Source organism: Homarus americanus, unplaced genomic scaffold, assembly GCF_018991925.1.
Source record: "Homarus americanus isolate GMGI-L3 unplaced genomic scaffold, GMGI_Hamer_2.0 scaffold35892, whole genome shotgun sequence".
NCBI lineage: Eukaryota > Metazoa > Arthropoda > Malacostraca > Decapoda > Nephropidae > Homarus > Homarus americanus.
Genome location: NW_024723978.1, coordinates 107828 through 129220, shown reverse-complemented (window position 1 = coordinate 129220; position 21393 = coordinate 107828). Strand labels below are relative to the sequence as shown.

Genomic DNA, 21393 nt, shown 5'->3' with positions numbered 1-21393 from the left:
GAAAGAACGGTGTGAAAGGGAGGAAGGAGGTGGGGAGGAGGAAGAGTTTTAGGGAAGAAGGAGGAGGAGGAAGGTATGGAGGAGAAGAGGGGAGACTATAGGAAAGGAGAAGGATAGGAAAGGTAGGAAGGAAGAGGAAGACTTTTAGGTAAGTAGGAGGAGAAGGAGGTGGAGGAGAAAGAAGAAGAAAAAGAGGCTATACTGAACAACAAGAAGGAGGAGGAGGAGGAAGAAGCAAAATCTACACAAATTAACCCCCAAAAAATCATACCCTCCCCCCCTACTCTCACCCCATCCTTCCCTCTCTCTCTCCTACACAGAGCTACATCAGGCGACAAACGCAACAACAACAAGTTCTCCCCGTGTTCCCTGCGTCAGATCAACAGCGTCCTCAACTCCAAAGCCAGGGACTCAAAGGGTTGCTTCACCGAGCCCCAGAAAGCGATCTGCGGCAATGGAGTGGTGGAGGTGGGTGAGGAATGCGATTGCGGCTGGGAGGAAGATTGCGATGAGGCGTGCTGTTACCCTATGAAGAACAATCCCAAGACGAATCAAAAGCCTTGTACACTGAGACCCAATAAAGTCTGTTCTCCGTCACAGGTGAGTTGGCTAATTAGGTGTTTGTTTACCTGGTTGTTTGTTTACCTGGTTGTTTGTTTACCTGGTTGTTTGATCGTTTGTACTATATATTTTTTTTTATTCGTTTCAATGTTATTCTCAAGTTATTCTCTTCTGAATATTAACCCCCACACACTCAAACACTACCCCCACGCACTCAACACTACCCCCACGCACTCAAACACTACCCCCACACACTCAAACACTACCCCCACACACACTCAACCCCCACACAACACAAAAACAACTTCACGTACTCTTACAAACCCTAATCTAGACGTTGCTAATAAGGAAAATAACACGTGACCTTAGCCTTGACCTTTGACCTGTATTTCAAGGGCCCCTGTTGTACCTACGACTGTCGCATGAAGGAGGGAGACAAGTGTAGGGATGATAATGGCTGCCGGGACTCCTCCTTCTGCAATGGACGTGTCCCTGAGTGTCCACCCTCTACCAACAAGCCAAATAAGGTAAGTGTCTCATCCTTCCTTCTTTCCTTCCTTCCTTCCTTCCTTCAATCCTTCTTTTCTTCTTTCTTCCTTTCATTCCTTCCTTCCTTCCTTTCCTTTTTTCTTTCATTCATTTATTCATTCTTCCTTCCTTCCTTCCTTCCTTCCTTCCTTCCTTCCTTCCTTCCTTTTCCTTCATTTTGACTTATTATATTAGTACCTTTTTACTACATTTGTACATTTTAATATATAATACACATTTTCCCCCCATTATATATATTAATATTACTCCATGTATTAAAATTTTCCCCCTTCCCCCCCTAGACGATCTGCAATGAGGAATTCGTCTGTTACAAGGGCGAATGTAGTGGCTCCATCTGCCTGGCGTACGGGTTGGAGTCTTGCCAGTGCGAACGAAGCCACGGCGACCCAGTTACTAAAGCGTGTGAGCTGTGTTGCAAATTACCAGGAGAAAATCAGCTTTGTTTGTGAGTGAAATTTGCTGTTGTTGTTGTTTTTGATGGTGGTTTGGGATTATAATTGACCTCCCCATGACCTCTCAATCCCACCTCAACCCGATGTTTAGATTAAATACCTTAGTTTATTTTAGTGTGTGGTTTGGTCAGTCTGTTGGTAAGGTTAAGTTAAGTTAGGTTAGGTTTGGTTTGTTTAAGTTTGGTTAGATTAAGTTAAGCTACGTTAGGTGTGCTTAAGTTAGGTTAGGTTAATTTTGGGTAGGTTATTCCTTACAGTCTCTCATTTGACTTCCTACTTCCTCCTCACAGTCTCTCATTTGACTTCCTACTTCCTCCTTACAGTCTCTCATTTGACTTCCTACTTCCTCCTCATAGTCTCTCATTTGACTTCCTACTTCCTCCTCACAGTCTCTCATTTGACTTTCTACTTCCTCCTCACAGTCTCTCATTTGACTTTCTACTTCCTCCTCACAGTCTCTCATTTGACTTTCTACTTCCTCCTCACAGTCTCTCATTTGACTTCCTTCCTCCTCACAGTCTCTCATTTGACTTTCTACTTCCTCCTCACAGTCTCTCATTTGACTTCTACTTCCTCCTCACAGTCTCTCATTTGACTTCCTACTTCCTCCTTACAGTCTCTCATTTGACTTCCTACTTCCTCCTCACAGTCTCTCATTTGACTTTCTACTTCCTCCTCACAGTCTCTCATTTGACTTCCTACTTCCTCCTCACAGTCTCTCATTTGACTTTCTACTTCCTCCTCACAGTCTCTCATTTGACTTCCTACTTCCTCCTCACAGTCTCTCATTTGACTTCCTACTTCCTCCTCACAGTCTCTCATTTGACTTTCTACTTCCTCCTCACAGTCTCTCATTTGACTTTCTACTTCCTCCTCACAGTCTCTCATTTGACTTTCTACTTCCTCCTCACAGTCTCTCATTTGACTTTCTACTTCCTCCTCACAGTCTCTCATTTGACTTCCTCCTCACAGATCCTCATTTGAGTGGAATGTCCCTCCGTACGACATCCCGGACATGTACGCTAAAGCTGGAACTCCCTGCAATAACTACAAGGGCTACTGTGATGTATTTAAGAAGTGTAGAGAGGTAAGACACACACACACACACACACACTACCATACACACACACACACACACTACCATACACACACACATACACACTTTGAGTCAGCAGTTGTGAATTCCAGTGAACGTTTGTTGAATTTGTCTTAAAACGATGATGATGGTGATAATGATTTATAAATGATATTATCAATTTGATTCATTTCTTAAATATTACTTACCAACATTTCAAGACATTTATGAAACATTTATTAACATTTCAGAGATTTATCAAACATTTACCAACATTTCAGAGATTTATCAAACATTTACCAACATTTATCAACATTTTGGGGACCTGTTAAACATTCACCAACATTTACCGACATTTCAGGGACTTGTCTAACATTTACCAACATTTACCGACATTTCAGGGACTTGTCTAACATTCACCAACACCTCGAGACCTGTTAAACCTTACTAACGTGTACCCCTTCGTCAGGTTGATCCATCGGGTCCTCTGGCTACCCTTCGAGGTCTCCTACTGAGTGACGAATCCTTAGCCAACCTTCAGAGATGGATCATAGAGCACTGGTATGCCGTTCTCTTCGTCGTCCTCGCCGTCATGGTCCTGCTGGTGAGTGTCCTGGTGATGGTGGTGACTGTAGGAGGTGTGGTGATGGTGGTGGTGACTGTTGGAGGTGTGGTGGTGACTATTGTTAGGGGGTGAGGGTGTCTTTGGGAAGGGTAGTGATAAGTGGGGTGTGGTGGTGACTGTGTGAGGGTGGTGGTGATGTGTGGTGACTGTGATGGATGGTGATGATATTGGTGATTATATGAGGGAAGTAATGGTGATAATAGCGACCATTAGGTAGTTAGTCTGTTGTTTGTGTGTTACTCTTTTATGACCTATATTGTCCGGTGTTAGTACAGGAGGAATAGAAACTGGAATACCCACTCAAAATCTCACTGGATAACACCCTTCTCATATCCGATCCATTCCGGAGATTGAACCCAGGACACAATGGTAGGAAGCACGCGTGTTATCATCAGCGTGTGTGGATGGGATGGTGGTGGTGGTGTTGGTGATACAATACTGGTGAATATAAAGGAAAAATAAAATTGCAATTGTTGCTTATGGTGATTTTAATGAAGCGTCTTGGTGTCTGCCTTCTTGGTACAGTAAATACAACAATGCCAGATTGACTCATAGATAAACCGACCCCTCTCATTCAAGTGTCATTTTTTTCTAATATTTTACACCAATATTTAGCCACTGTATACTCACCATTCTCTCTACCTACAGCATATATAGTGAAGATAGCAATGTGTGTGTCAGTGTGTAGTCGGGTTGGTGTCGCTTAAGCTGTCAGTGTCTGCTGTTGAACTGTATGTGGGTTGGGAATAGTTGAGTGACAGATTAGAGGTGGATAAGCTTTCTGTTGATGTTTTTATTATGGGAGAATGGACACGGGTTTAAGGAGGTGGACAGGACTAGGTTCATTAGAATGGAGGGGTGCTGAGTGTAGAGAGGGGGGAGGGGTGCTGAGTGTAGAGAGGGGGCGCTGAGTGTAGAGAGGGGGGTGCTGAGTGTATAGAGGGGGAGGGTGCTGGGTTTATAGAGTGGGAGGCGGCTTTGTTTATAGAGAGGGGGAGTGGGCTGGGTGTATGGGGAGGGAGATAAAAAATGAACCTCCCCTTATAGAAGAATGCCACTTAAGTGATGTGATGTTATGTGATGTTATGTGACGTTACCTGTAAGTTCTGTAACCTTGTCCTTTCGTGCATCTGACCTCATGACATCAAGATACCGACATCTCTGTAAGGATGACAAATTGAACACACTATATTTAATAACCTTTGTGTTGATACCTAATGATCAGATTCAGACACAAACCTCAAACGATGATAAAATTCTTTTGTTTCTCGTTTGATTACTTGTTTATTGTTGTTTGTCTGCATGTTAGAGTTAAATCCTGATGGCCCATGCTTAACGGTACTTTGGCATGTGCCTTTCCTGTGATTACGTTGTGGTTTGATTCTGTGTTTGACTATGAAAGGAAGGTTATTTTGAGGATAGCATTTTCCAGGGTTACGGTGATTTGTGCTGGTAAAATCACAGATAGGGTTTACATGTAGCAGGACGCTCTTAATTGTTCCTTGTCTCTCTTGTTAGTATTTTTTTCCAGTTCTCTTTGATGTCCAGCTTGTAAGGAAGTGACCTTTCAGCATGTTGGCATGGAAAGAACTGTCATGGTGGAAATAATGTTAATAATCCTTTTTTTTTTTAATCCCGTGGTACTAACATTTAAATTAACATCTCCAAGTGTATATATAATTTTTTTATTAATAATATAGTCATGTAAGTTATTTTTTTCACAGGATTTAATGAGTTTATATAGAATTTCTCCACATTTCAAGTTGCACCTCCAAGTACCAGCTCCTCCCCTTGGCGCTATAATAGTTCTTGACTGCATCTTGACCTCATATACCCCTAACAGCTAGGTATTCCTTGACCCTCCTCGACTTTTTTGTGTTTTTGACCTGACCGGACCTCTGACCTCTCCCAAAATTTATACATTTGGTTTGCATTTACCCAGTGACCTGTTTTCACCATTAGACTACTATGTTAAAACCCATCTCTACATAAACAGCTGGTATATTGAACACCTGCTATATTTAATACCTGCTATATTTAACACGTATATTAACACCTGCTATATTTAATACCTGCTATATTTAACACGTATATTAACACCTGCTATTTTTAATACCTGCTATTTTTAATACCTGCTATATTTAACACGTATATTAACACCTGCTATATTTAACACTTATACTAACACCCTACTCAATTGCTATACTAAAAATTCCTCTTATCAATTTTCCCACACAATAGCAATACTCATTTTCGGTCACCAGGTCAAAGGTCATCATTTCCTATCTGATTCTACACTCGACTGATTACATAGTTACCTACTCTTCCCTTAATGACTGACGAGGCGGTGGTTTTTTCTTGACCTTTTTGTTTTAGTTTTGAATTACAGTATGTAGGTGTTTCTCGTTAGCCCTATGATCAAGTTCACTAGAGTTCTCCATCATCTCAGTTCACCTTCCAGAGTCAGAGCTCACTCCTAGAGATCTTCCTCGTCTCACTCAGCTCACCCTCCAGAGCTCTTACTCAACTCAGCTCACCCTCCAGAGCTCTTACTCATCTCAGCTCACCCTTCAGAGTACAAGTACCCTTTCATCTCACCTCACCCTCCAGAGCTCCTCCTCGACATAGGCTTCACAAGTATCACCTTTGCAGATGCCTTTGATTGGTATCTGCACCATGGATCCAACATACAAGGTGGAGCTAGAGCCCTCCTTCACCTCCTCCTTCTACTACTACTTCTACCAAGGTCAGCTGCGGTGCTCGGCCGATGTGGCAGTACCTCTCATGGGTAGGCTCTTGTCCTAGCCGCCACGCACCCGACCCACCCAGCAACGTCTGTCGCTCACCCAGTCAAAGCTTGTCACTCAGATGCACCGCTAAACACAACCCCACCCACCCCCTCCCCTAGGCGTCAATATCACTCAGGAACCAATATAATTTAGTTATGATTATCAACAATCAGATGTATTCAGTTTCTCTTCAACCAGTATATTCGCAAATTATCGAAAATTATTTGACATTTTACTAAATTCAGAGGAGGGAGATTTTAAATTGAAAAACGACAAATTACATATACTGTATTTTTTTAGTAATTAACTTTTTATTTTTTTTTTTACATTTGAAAACGACTGGATTATTGTGCAGGTTGGTCCTTCCTCCCTCCTTCACTCTTCTCACTTTCCATCCTCCCTCCCCCCTTCTTTCCCTCCCACCCCCCCTTACTCCCCTCCCTGCCCTACCATTTGTGTTGAACAAGTAAGACGAGGGAAGGATTGATTATTGGCTTCGTCCCTCAAACTAATAAATCCTATCCTGTGTTTACATGGCCCCGAGGTAGGCAGGATATGAGCAGTTGACTCCCTCCCTCCCTCCCTCCTCTAGCACCCTTCACTCAGGCACTCTAAAGGCCTTGCTGGTTGGTGTGCTAGCTTTGTGCACTCAGCAGTCTTGTACACTCTTAACTGGATTGTCTTTACAGTGCATGATGCTAATTTGTAACAGGTTATCTGGAAGTCATCGCCATTCACCTGGTATCAATGTTTACAGTTTGTCTTGACACATCAGTAAACGTCTTAATTCATTATTAGTTTTTTCCTTGACTCATTACTCTTATTTAAAGCAGGAAAATTTCTTTGATTCGGTTGTATATTAGAATAAATTTCCTCAACTTAAAGAGATCCGTAAGCATTAGATATTTGGGTATTATTTTCTTGTAGCTCCGTTCATTCCTACCACTCATCTATTATCATATTCGGATAAGACGTCTAATTATAAGATAATTTTCATCTATTACATTACCGGCGGAAATGTATAATAACGGAGATAGCTCTTCCAAAATATTTTCTATTTTCTTCCATTAACATCCCGCCATTATCGTCTGCCTCTCACCCAACACTGTGTCTCCTTCATAAATCATCCTGCACATGTGTTGCTGTACACGTCACGCAGCCAATCAAAAGCCTTTTTTATTTTTAAACCAATTAAAATGTTTTTGGGTTTAATTTGCGATATTTTTGGCCCAATCAAATTCGAGTATTCTTTTTGGTCTCTCATACAGTATTTTGAAATTCAAGTTCAGTTCCGACCATGGAAGTCTGCGATGGGTGTCACTTAAAGTATATGGAGCTGATTGCGAGTTTTGGGGAAAAAAACGAGAAATTATAGCATTTTTTCGATCGCATGGTGTTCTTCCAACCTCAGTAAAGTGTACTAAGAGCAAGACTGAATGTAAATATCGCAAAGACCAACATATGTGGCGGTGGGTAAGAATCCCAGAATGCAACGACGAACAAGAACCAGGCCAATAAGGTAAGAAATAGGTGATTCCATCATATGGTGAGAGTCAGTTAGGTTAGGTCAGGTTAGGTTAGGTTTGGTTATTGATTTCTTGGAAAACGTCAAACGAAAAAAATCGCTAAAAAAAAAAGGCAAATTTCCGCCAAAAATGAAGGTCATATTCGGTCTCAGCACACACAAATACACTAGAAAAATATATTTTTAACTTGCTACAAGTGAACGGAGCTACAAGAAAATTTACCGATATTTGTATAATAAAATTAAACACTTTATTTCCCCATTCCAGGCATTTTCATTGTTTATATTAATCACTAAACAATAAAAATCGATATCCTATTAAATTTATATACACTAATTTTCATCTAATCTCAAAAACTGAAAATATTGTAGCTATATCATGGCTAAAGAGACTAAGAGTACATAGCTATTTTATGATAAACTTCCATCTAACTTTCAATGAGCATAAATACTCGGTCATTATTTTTAATTCGAGAAACATAAATAATTACTATATTTTATGATGAAATAAAAAGGAACTTAAAAATTAATTGGAATGAAGTCTGATCATAATTATCAGACTTTATACTGATTTTATATTGCACATCTCAAAATATAATAATTATTTAGGATTCTCAAGTTACAAAATACCCTGTAACTGTAAAGATAATTTTGCTGTATCGAACTAGAGGCAAGACTCGTGTACCGTAGTAGATCAGTGTGCTGTATTCATTATGTAATCTTCAGGTAGAATAAGAGTTGGTGAAGACAAACTTTTTTTGCACTGAAGTTAGAAGTTTAGTATTGAAGAGCATGGTGGTGTAGAGGGTCCACTAAATTCTGGAACTGGACCCAGAAACTGATCTGATTTGACCTGACCTGACCTGGCCTAGCCCAAATTAATCCTTTCCCAACTTATTCTAACCCAGTATATTTAATCCTAACTACACCCAATCTAATCTACCCATAACCAAGCCTAACCTAACCTAACCAAGCCTAACCTAACCAAATCAAAGCTATCTTGACCTAACCAAAACTGAACCTCACTCAAACCTATCTTAGCCTAACCTAACCAAATTTGGTGTTTCAATATGATAATTTGTGCTTAATTCTGGGTCCAGGAATCTAGTGTTTCTGTGAATTATTATACACCCAGATATACATACTGTTATACTTTATTATAAACCCAGATATACATACTGTTATACTTTATTATAAACCCAGATATACATACTGTTATACATTATTATACACCCAGATATACATACTGTTATACATTATTATACATTAGTTAGGATGTGGGTGCTCCATTCTTAACTGTCATGTAAACTGGTGCTATCCTATTTTTCTTGACCTTTTTTATTTTTACCTGACTATATTAGATAATTGGCCTATTCTATATTACCTTTTTGTGATCCTTTTTATATGACCTATTAAGTAAATGGCCCTATATATATGACCTACTATCTTAATGACCCCTTTTATTTGATCTATAATGTAACTGAGTTCTTGTAAATTACGAATCTTTGTGAATCACTCTTTCAGTAGATCTCATTTGTAATTATAATTCAAACCTCTTGTCAATATTTTCTTATATAAATGACCCAATTTATATAGGAGTTGCCTTGTATTTGATTTTTTTTTTTTACGAGCGACCTGTTTTACGAATGACTTGTAAGTGACATCTTTTACAAATGACATAAGTGAACCCTTTTACCAGTGACCAGATCTTTCCCTAACACCCAGACAGTCCTCCCTAACTACACGTAATTTCCTCCCGTGTGTCAAAATCTTCATAATAATCCACTAAATCTTGGGAGAATTTGTCTCTCAACATAAATACCGAGTCATTGATGTCTTATGCTTTTTCCTTTCCTGTCTTTAGTTGCATGTTGCATGTTATTGATGAATATGCATGTTGCAGAGGAGGAAACCGAGGTCCGATGATGAGAGTGATTGTACGGTGGAGGTTGAGATTGATGAGGAGGTGAAAAAAACTCAGGAATGTCCAGCGGAAGATGGAGGTTTGTGCGTTGTGGTGATGGAGGTTGATTCCCCGCCAGACGTATACTGTAATTGTAATATTGGTCCGCTGGTATATTAGAAATCACGCGTAAACAAAACTGGAATTGTATCCGTCCCTGCTGTAAAATTTGTATTGGTAAATAGGTAACGGAGATCTTGTAGGTACCAAACTGTAACCAAAATTGACCCTGCTGTAACATTTGTACTGGTAACAGAAATCACATGTATATATATATATATATACCAAACTGTATCCATCCTCTGGTGTATTATCTGTACTGGACCTTCTGTATTTAAATTAACACAAGTTGGGATAGTTTATGTATGGAGGGTACAGTACATTACAGTAGTTGATGACAACTTTTGTCCTGTAGAATTTTTTACTAAGATTATTTACCTGAAGTTACTGTACAAACAATCTTACTGTAATTGTTTGTGGTAGAAACTGTATGTCATCCCTGTACTAATGAGAGTATGAAAAACAAAAGATATACAGTACTGGGGCCAGATACTCAAAAACATTAATGGGACTGTATGTCTTTGTTTACCCCGTAACTGGACTTACAGTCTCAGATCGGTATACTCAAAACAAATATTTGACATCAAACTCCATAAGTGAGCTCATAATCTAGCGCATAACTTACACCACCTCCTGAGGTGCTGTAACACTCTCAACCCGGATGTAGTAGTCGCTAATTCCCGATTGTATAAAAAATAATAATAATATATGTTGTAATAATGTCTTTTTCATACTTTTTTTTGCGATAATAAGAGGCTTGATTGCTCCTAATTGTCGCAGTTTGGAAGAGACGCATCTTTCTTCTTCTTACAAATTATAAAGTATTTTTTACCAAAACAGGAGGTTTGTATTGTTCACACTTAGGGTAAAAATATTTTTTATGACTGAGTAAACTTACAGATAGACCTTATTAACGTTGTATAGCCGTAAATATCCCTCAGTAATGAAAGCCAAATATGAGGTCAAGTGAACATTCATGCCTAGACTTCGCCTTGTTTTTCTAATATTCAACCAATAGCCTTAGCCTATTTTCTTATGTATATGGCTTATGATAACATGAAAGGCTATAAATTTCCATAGGCTAGCCAAAATTAAATGATATTAGATGTAAAATAAGGATTGCAATTAACTTGATTAAGCTAGGGCCCTATATAACTGCTTTTTCAGTCTTAGCCAAATAAATGTTTAAATGTGGGGGCCTAGTTAACTTAGTTAGAACATGAAGAATATTTAAATAGGAAATTATACCAATAGGTTATAGGTTAGGTGAGGTTTGGTTATGTTATGCTATGTTATGCTATGTTATGTTAGGTAAGGTTAGAGAATATGTACATGGCAATATTGGTGAGTGTCAGGCTGTCAGTGAGACACTTTGTCTAGCAGCTACCTTAGGCCTAGTTCCAGTCTTTCCATGAACAGTATCCTAAGGTAGAGTATTAATTTTAGAAACTTTAAGGCTAATGCAATATACAGTGGGGTATGCTATAACGAACGGATCCTACTACGAATATTCCTATTTTTACCTATAAAATTGAGAATGCTATAACGAACGAAACTCCTACAACGAATGATTATTACAAATTTAATGATATTCAGGGGTTTAGATGCCAACAATTTTAACCCAAACATTGCTATAACGGGTTCTAGAACCACATCAGGGGGATTCAATTCAGACCAAATAACCCAAACATTGAAAGGAAAACATCAGGGGGATTCGAGCAATAACATTCACTGCCTTTACAACTTCATCCCAGGCATGATTCTTCAATTTGATTGTACATCTCGAGTCCAACTTCCCTAAAATTAAATTCTTTCTTTTGGTGACTTCACACACCATGGCGTATACTTCCGCCTCACTGAAATTTGGGCGTCTTTACAGGTGGTTGTCCGTCCATCTTTTTTATTTACAAACTTATATTACGTGCGTTGTTCTTAGCTGATTTTTCCTTCTCTTATGATTGGTCAATGATTTTGTTAACTGAGCGCTAATTGGCCAACTAGCTCCTGCACTGCCATCTACCTTCCGACAAGAGAACTGAATTTACAGGGTAAACACTAGAGTTATGATAACTTACGGACTGCTTACGGAACTGCAATTAAATTTTGAGTATGCTAAATTTATGGGACTGTAAGGAGTCTGCAATATATGGTACTGTATCTCGCTAATATACGTAACTTATGAGGTGTTTTGAGTATCCGGCCCCTGGTGTGTGTCATGGTGTCATACAGAACTAGCATAACAAATACTATTAAAAGTAATAAACATACAGTAATATTTTAACCAGAAGTAGCCCATGTTACTATGTATACTGAACCCCGTCAACGCAGGAGTAAATGTCATGGTTGTCGTAGCCAGCTGGATGTTGGTAGTCTGAGGTAGTTAAGTACTGTAGTTGTATTAGGAGTATTTACATTGATTTTGATAAAGGAATTGGTCTTGCTTTTAGGATAGAGTATTATAATGGGTTGATTTTGTGTCTTATGGAGATGAGCGATGGTCTGATGGTGTAAATGATTTCTCTTAATGTTAACTGTATTATTTTGCCTCAGTTGCTCTTGTTTCTTTAATTTTTTTTATTCTATTGTAATGACATATTGGAGTGCCATTATAACTCATAGACATAATCTTTGTTTTGGTTCGGACTGACTATTTCCGTGTCATTTTGTCTTTCATAGCACAACAGAATTTTAACCCTATTTGACCAGATTTTTATATGGAAAAATTCTTCTTATTATTAATTTTTTTTTTCATCAGGTTTTACTTTCAATGTCCCTCAAGAGTGTGGTGATGTTGTGGAGCAGAGATGCCCCAGTAGGTAACTTGTGGCTATACCCCATTACAAGAGACAGACCTTCCTGTGGTGATATGTTATTGTGACTCCGATTTTGCTAATGTTAGTTATTTTTTTACAGGTGGCGATAATCAAGGTGTTCGGGAAGACGCCAGCGACGGTGAGGCTAAGGAACCGGACCATCATGCATAAGAACTCTGGAGCGCTGCAGTACTCTGTGCCCGCTACAGCCAATGGTACCACGGCCAATGGCACCACGGCCAATGGCACCACGGCCAATGGCACCATGGCCAACGGTGCCACTGCCAACGGTACCGCTGCCAATCATGTTGTACACCCTACAGTTGTCAGAACTAATTTGCCATTTAAGAGGAAAGTGAACGAAGTGCGTAGAGCAGCCACCAAGGCCAAGCGGGCAGCCAAGAGCCAGCTCAGTCGACCTCACAAGAAATCAAGTAGACGCCCCGATGGTGCTGTAACATCCCCTACAGAGTCTGATAAGAGTGGCCCCGGTGCTACCGAAGGTGCTACTACACCTAATGATACTCGGATGAAGGATCGCCTCTCGAGTAGGTTCTCAATCATTAGTTTCAAGACCTTCAGACCTAAGTCTCTTAGTCCGGACAAACACAAGAGCAAAAACCAAGACAAACGGAAATCTAAGAGTAGCAACGATAAGAAGTCCAAATCAAAAAGTTCAAAGCATCACCACAGAAGTCGAAGTCCAGACAAGCAGCGAAGGTCGGAAGGTCGCGGTGCCGAGAGCCCAGATAAACACAGAAGGTCTAAAAGCCCAAGTAAACGGGCCAGTCTGGAGGACGACCGCAGGAAGTCGAGGAATCGTTCGGCCAGTCCCGACAAAATACGTAGATCCTCCAGCCCTGATAAAACTCAGAGACAAAAAGCGAGAAGCCCCGAAAAACACCGGAAGATTGGCGAAGGGAACTGGCTGATCAACAAGTTCCTCGCTGATGAAGAGAAGACTGCCAAACCGGTTGTAAATGGTTCTCTGATGGGGTCACTGAACGGGTCGCTCAGCTCCGTCAACGCCGTGCTGGGCGGGCCCACCAGCAGCCCCCAGATGGGACCGGTAAGAAATGGGTCTACTCGGGGTCTGCTAGCAAGTGATAGCAACAGAGGTAGTCCCCTGAGGGGCTTTGTCAACGAGGCCTTCATCAGTTCTCCTCGAGGTGCCCGCAACCACAGCTCCTTAAGGGTCACCAAGTCAGTCAGTCCAGAGGGCCTCGACTTTGACTTGGGGCCCAGCCAGTACCGTAGGTCTATTAGTATGGAAGCCTATAATCGACCCCCAGCCAGTCCGGATAAGAGAAAACGATCCATATTGGACGAAGGGCTCAGTCCAGACAAGAGAAGACGCTTTAGTAGTCCAGAGAAAACTCAAAGACCACGTAGTCCCTCTAAAGAGCGAAGACTAGCGTGCCCGGACAGGAACCGTCGCACTTTAGATATGGAGAGGCGTCACTCCTCCATCTCGCCCTTGTCATCCAAGACCAACTCGTACTCGTCAGTGCCCGAGCGTCTCCGCGAGAAGCTCTCGCTAATCACTGCCAGTCCTTCAGGTAGCGTCGCCTCCATCCTGCCTCCGTCGGAACCTGCAGACAACGTTAGCCTCCAATCTTCCACTCACTCTAGCCGGTGTAAACCCAAGGATTGGGTCTGAGATGCCCCGGATAGTGATAGTCTTCAGGATTTTGATAGCAAGAAACTTTTGTCTGGGATGTGTGACTCACTCTGCCACTCCCAGGTAATGGCATCCTTGAACAATTGTAACATGACACCAGTAAGAGTGTCACAAGTGTTACACTATCACGAGGATGCTGCCTCTATTTTGTGCCAACAAGTTTTTAATCTTCATTACTCATATAACTGAGATTTACAAGTCCAGTAAACGGATGTGGTGTTCACTCCATCAGGTGCATTTTCTGGATAAGGTGAGGAGGAGAAGTGTAGCGAATACTGAGATGTGGTGACGCGTGTGTGGTCTTGGCGACCACACTCACACAGATAAAGGAAAGTTCTCACTGTTTTATTTAATGGATATTTATTTGTAATTCGAGAATATTGGCAGTACAGTATAATGTTGCCTGTTGCAGCTAATCCTAAGTTTAGTCAGTGACATGTTGCTTTGTGATAATATTTTTACGTCTACATTATTAAGTTTGTTTCGCTCAAGACTTAAGTAGGAACTAACAAAGCATCTCGAGTCGGTATGTCCCCAGTAGAGTGGCGATGCTCTACAGGTGAAGTCGGCCAACACTTGTACGTACGGTCGAGGACACGTGCGTTGACGACTTCACTCGACCGCCTTACCGTGTGTGTTGGCAAAACATCTTTAACCTTTAACTAATTTATGTACAGTACAATCAAATGATGTCTGTTTCGTGTTTACTCTTTTATGAAAACATATAACAACACATAATTGTATTTCTTTAGTGTGAAGATCATCTTTGTTTCAGTAACTTATGTGAAAACAAGTGAAATCAGCCACATCAACTTATAACATTCTTTAACAGTTGTTTCCATGTGTTGTTTGAGAGTGTTGTAACATTTAAGGTATGGAGTCGACCAGTCACTGAGTTCTTAGGGGAAGAGTGTGTCTCTCAACTCCCTCCTGTGTCTTACAGTACAGAGAGATAAGTTTTTGTCCACTTGTCACTTCATGATCATTTGACCTCGACAATACAATTCGACCATTTTTCCTGAGCCTTTAGTTGTGAGTTATAATCCATTTTTTTCCTATTTTGTTTACCAGTTTTAAGTCATTACCTAATCCACTTCTCAACTTGTGCTGAGCTGCACGATCTCATCTCCTGTTCTCACTACCTGTACTTGTAAACCTTTAAGTGTGTAGCTTAAAACTGCTACATATTGTAACCTGTATATTGTAAATCTGTGCAAGATATTTTAATACTTTTTGAAGGCTAATCTACTAGTGTGCTTCTGATTACCGACTGCGTTGTAGGAACAGCGTGTTAACATTATAGTTTGTGTTAACATTATAGTTTGTAAAAAAAAAAAAAATTATGAATCATGGGGATGTCACGTCCAACCGATCAGATAATGGTACGATGATCCTTTGTTTTTCTCGACGTAAGATTAAGTGACCAATGGGGTGGGTATAATAGGGTGTGTGTTGGTGTTGTGAATCGCTGGAGCGTGGGGTAGTTTCTCCTTGTATAGTCTGCTAGGGCATGCCGTAGGGGAAAAAAACAAGCATTATTTTTTAATGGGGTTCTTTCTATGTCTATCTGAGCGACTCTTTCAAACTGCTGGTTAAGTTTGAAAAGCCCAAAAAATAAATAAATGGAATATGGTAGTTTATAAAATTAGTGCCGACTCTTTCTTTGTCATGTGGTTATTGGTTTTAGTTAAGACGGATAAAACCAACCGGATGTCTGAGTGAATGATGATCCTTATTCTTCTTCCATACATGGGCATTATTATCCACGGAGGGTCGAAATGCTTGGTGCTAGAATGTGCTGGTTGATAAAGAATATTGCTGTCAAATTTGAAGTGTGTAAGAAAGTTAAAACTTTTACAAAAATATGCAACATACCTCTGTAGTGTACCCAGGGATGTAAAACAGAGAGCTAGCGCCATTTCACATGTTTACAACTGACTGGGCTCGAAAATTCTGCCATCTGGTAGCATAAGGCGATCATGGTAACTAGGAAGAATGTTTATGAATCACTGTTAGCACTGGATTATTTAGAAGTTTGTTTTGCTCTTCGAAAAATTTATAGAAGACTTATATATTTGTTTATACAGGCATCCCCAGGTTACGGAATTTCACTCTTAGGGAATTTGTAAATTATGACCAATAATTTCGCGTTACGGCCCGTAAATCCGCCCTTACGGAAATTGGGGTAAATTAAAATAAATAAAAAATCACTATAGTATAAAATTATAATTTTTTTTTTAAATGGATAATTTGTTTGGTGTTGATTTCTTGGTGTTTGCTACCGCCAAGTGAGGCTTCGCCACGAGGAGTCACTCCATTGTTTACATCCAGTGTGCGCGCATATGTTTCGCGCCCCAGCAGTTTGATTTAACATTTACAAACATACAGTAAGTACAGTACAGTGCATTACCCTTATTCAAGATGACTGGAAAAAGGCCATCAAGTGGAAGTGACCGCAGTAGTGCAAAAAGAAGCCGCAAAGGTGAGTACAGTACAATATTTTTATTTATTCCAACTGTATTTCTCTTCATATTACATGTACAGTATATCACTCGCACCTACAGTGATTTACTTGCATAAATTATTTAATGTACTGTATTTTGTATGTGTTTATAAATGTTAATTTTCATTCATAAAAGTGCTTGAATTACTCTTTTGGGGCTGAAAAAAATCCCGTAGGAATGCATCTCCAGTTTTATAATGGAAGTCAATGGGAAAATAGGTTTTGCGTTACGGAATTTCACGATGCGGTCAATTTTCCAGGAACGGAACCCATCTGTAACGCGGGGGATGCCTGTACAGTATTAGTACAGTATCTGTATACACTCTTTAAAAAAGGTTGGCAACACACAGATACCTACCATCAGTGTTCAGGTAATCCTCTCGTTGCCTTTCGCTCTGTTTTATATCACTGGTGTATATTTCAAAGTTCCATTATCTTTTATTAACTACACAATGATGAATTTCAGCAACTGTTCATCATTAATCAGGAATATGGATTTGGACTCAAGGTTTTGTTTCCTCTTGATAATTTATTCTACAATTTTTAAGTCTTTTTAGCGAGATATTTATTTACATTTCAGTGCTGCCGACATTACCCAACATTTCAGAATCTCTCTACAACTCGGTACAGTAACACATAATCATATCGAATACATTTGAGATAATCTTAAACTGAGACCTGTATGAAATTTGCATAGTTGTTCTGTAGAGAGATTTGAGATGGTGGGAATGGCTAAGCATATGTGATAAGTGAAGAAGGAATACGATATAGAATGTGATTATTAAGATGAATCGATCAGTTATGGAAGTATAAAAGCGATGATCAAAAGAAGCATTTAGTTGTATATATGAGTTTTGGTGTGACCTGCCTCTTCTCCCTGGCCATGGGGGAGGGAGAGACAAAAGAAGGTTGAAGGGTCCCGAATGACGTCATGTCTCTGACCACCGTGTGTCCTCGGAAGCGATGCGGATCCTGTAACACTTGTTGGGATTACCCGATCCATTAGAGCTAAAATACTCGCATGAGATTAGAAGGAATGTATGTGATTATAAAGGGACTGGAAAGACCACATGTATGGGATTAGGAAAAAAGAAGGATTAGAAGTGAGATTGGGATTAAAAGGACCACATTTTGGACCGTATGATGTGATTAATTACATGGATTTGTTTATAATAATTTAACTTGTTGTCTTTGTTAATCCAATGAAATATGAAGTACAAGCAGCAGTTGAGAGGATGGGACGAACCTTTGGGAGGACTATATCGGTAGCTTATCATTGGACCTATTAGGTATCGTAGCTCTTTATGCTAAATTGTTCCATGCTGTGGAGTTTAATTTGTTTATATTCTCCCTATTAGAATTTAACATCCAAAAAAAAAAAGTTAAAAAATTCAAGTAGATTGAAGTATGGTAGACTACTGTCATTCATCAATTATTCTACAATTAAAAAAATAAACCTAGTGAGTAAGTGTGTTAATATAGGCTGCATGTTTCTCTCGGCTTGTGTTTACAAGCGAGATAGACTGTGCTTCCAAGTTTTGTGTTAATTTTGAATATAATTACTTCGACCACTTGGGCACGGAATTCTAACCGGATAAAAATAAAGACGAATATAACAGTTTATCATCCTGGTACCTGTTATGTTAATTGGGGCTTAATCCTTCTGCCATTAATCAAATTTAACAATTAGATGTTAACTCCTGTGATTTAATTAACCTCTCAATTATGTAACTTGGTACTGGAGTCAGTCTTCCAACCCGGTACCCTGGTTTTAAAGCCAAATATACTCGGCTGTAGAACCCAGTGTTTATATAAACATTTCTCCGTTGCATAACTCAGAAATATGGGCAATTTCTTATCTATATAACCCGTTGAACTCCGGCATCCCGTGACCAAGTGGAATCCAGAATATAGTCTAATCTTGTTGCTACTGCTGGATGGTAATTAAGTTTTTTTATATCCCTGTTGTGTCATATATATATAAACAAATACTTTATTTAACCAAGTGTAGTGGAGGTTCCTAGGGTTAGGTCTTTCTCATTATTTCATCCCCACGAGAAAACTCAGGATCAGTACCTAACTGAGGACGTAATGTAAGAGTTCTGTACTGTACTCGTTATGTCTTTTTAGAGAAGTGATGACTTGTATGAGACATGAGGGCCGCTGCGCTGTGTAAGGTATTGATAACACCTCCAGCGTCGACCCCGTAGCTTTTTGGGGCCATGTCGAAAGCTCCTCAGTCATGTCTAATGCTCCTGGGTCATATCTAATGCCCCTGGGTCATGTTTAATACTGCTGGGTCATGTCTAATGCTCCTGGGTCATATCTAATGCTCCTGGGTCATGTTTAATGCTCCTGGGTCATGTCTAATGCTCCTGGGTCGTGTCTAATGCTCCTGGGTCATATCGAATGCTCTAATGCCTACCATAATGCTCTTGACTTCAGATATGCTTTCAGCTTTAGTTCATATCACAAAAGAGTTGAGGTGTTGTCATCTAGTTTGGGATAATTTACAAAGCATGTAAGATCATATCCAACATCCCTTGGTCATGTCTGAAGTACCTGGTTCTTGTCTGAAGTTGTTGAGTCATGTCAGCACCTCCAGTTCAATTTTTTTAGGTTATTTTTATATATCCTTTGATCATGTCTGAGGTATAAAAATTCGTGACTCATGTTTACAGTCCTAGGATTATTTCTGGAGTTATAGGGTCATGTCTGATTTTTTGGTTCATGTCCCTAGCGCTTGAGTTATGTCTGAATCTCTAGAAGTCATGGTGGAATCTCAAGAGGTCATGTTTGAATCTCAAGAGGTCATGTCTGAATCTCGAGGGGTCAGGTCTGATTTGCTGTCATCTCAAGCGTTAACATACACCAAGATCCACAAGTGACAATTTTTAAAGTGTAAACCTGGATTTTAAGATCAGGCTTTTAGAACATCCTCCAAATGAGTTCAAAACCTTGTGTTAGCCAGGCAGGAGAGGACTATCCCAGGAGAGAGTAAGCACTGGACATGTTGAGTTTCTTTTAAGATTTACCAAGCATGAGATGCAACTAGACTATCAAGGTTAAATTTCCCCTGCTAGTTTGTCAAGATTATATTGTAGTGATATTTCCCAAGCTTGAGGGGGGAAGTGTAATGACTCAGGAGGAGGAGCTGGATGACATGTGCCCACCACCACCACCGCCACCACAACCAGTCCACCTGCCTTCACCACAGCACCCAGATGGGCTGGCGTGTTTTCATCTGCCATTCGAATTCCATTTTCTATAACATATGCCATTAAATACTATTTGTACGACATTACCATTTTGACAATAAAATGATGAAAGAATATGTGTATGTGCTTATCCTCTTAGTGTACATAAAACAACCAGGAGTTTGTCACAGGAAGAGAATACCTTTTATATATATTTTTCCGGTTTGTATTGCCTTCTTAGTCAGTTCTCTTTACCCTTGAACAGCTGACTATCACTAGTACGTTTACGAGTAATTCATTTTCAAGTTTTCCGAGTGTAGCGGCTATAAATCTAGTTTAAGTTCTGGGAAGAAATTTCAGTGTCGAAGTCAGGAAATTTGAATCTTCAGCTCCAGATATAGACAAAATATTTTAGGAACTCCTTTCTTGGGCTAGGTTTTAATAATATGGAGTGTTAAACTAAGTTCCCATTCCATCACTTTGATGCCAAGGTAAAGAATAAAATGTGGCATTTCTTGTGTTTGATACCATTAAATATTTTGGGACAAAGATTTGTTTATATCCGATGTTGTCCAGGTTTTACTGCAACTAATGTTTTGATTCGGTAAAATATGATAGAATATTTATGATTTAAATAACATGGTTCCATATTTACATAATCCACAAACATGACTGAACTTTCATATAATAACAAAATACATGCAACATTATGTGATTGCTTGTGGTTAAACCTATAGATTTTGTTTACTGGGGGAACAAGAATCTCACTCATGCAGCCAGGGTGTCGCTTCAGTAGCCGTCAAAACGAACACCTGACATCAGCCACGGTAAGTTCCAACAGTTGTCGACCGCCCCCCACTCTAGTACATACCCCAGGTGTTCTCTACGTTACACTACGGCTTGCTTGGCCAACTCTACAGCTCACACGTTCGTTTGCCCAGCGTGTAATTCTGGAAAATAATTAAAAGATGCAATATTGGTGTAATTTAAGCCAGGCTCGTCCACATATGTTGACGGTGTTGTTCAGTTTCTCTCGGACTGTTGTTGGGGGGTGGGGGTAAGCCTGTAGTGGATTCCTCCCCCTACAAACGCTGTCGCTGAGTAGCCGACCCCGCGAATTCCCCAGTGTGTGCCTCGTGGTCTAGGTCAACCAGCGCCGCCATACATCATGGAGGTCAACTATTAAGCCACGCCTACCTCCGCTATATATGACCTGACCTCGTGGTGACCTACCTCTCTTTCTACCTACAGCCAGTCTTCAAGTAACACCACCACCTCCGCTCCTGCCTAGCGGCCCTTGCTCCCGCCGGCGAGCATGGAGACCCACAAGCAGGTCCTCCTCTGAGCACCCTCACCAACCAGCTCTCTCTACATCATGCTTGTAACCATGCTGCCTTCCCAGCATCAAGCTGCATTGTACATCCAATACAACATGTATGCAGAGAGCACATTGTGAGTTTCCTTTCTCCATTCCATCCTGAGTGTGAACCAAACAACCTGTTCCCCACAAATGGTGAACCCCGGAGATTTGCACTCACACAGGATGGAGAAACTGATCACTCTCCCAGTCTTCAAACAACATGGAAGACTGGCATATCAA

The 21393-nt window shown here is 40.2% G+C and overlaps 1 protein-coding gene across 1 annotated transcript in view; it reads left to right on the top strand.

The window, feature by feature from the left end:
• Positions 1–15465, top strand: part of LOC121863996 — an 86608-nt gene extending 71143 nt beyond the window's left edge. The window contains 6 exon segments of the mRNA XM_042362871.1: positions 321–600; positions 957–1088; positions 1392–1555; positions 2535–2649; positions 3107–3241; positions 12513–15465. Of these exon segments, the coding sequence (XP_042218805.1) occupies positions 321–600; positions 957–1088; positions 1392–1555; positions 2535–2649; positions 3107–3241; positions 12513–14072 (2386 nt within the window). The 3' untranslated portion in view covers positions 14073–15465.
• Positions 15466–21393: the final 5928 nt, after the last annotated feature.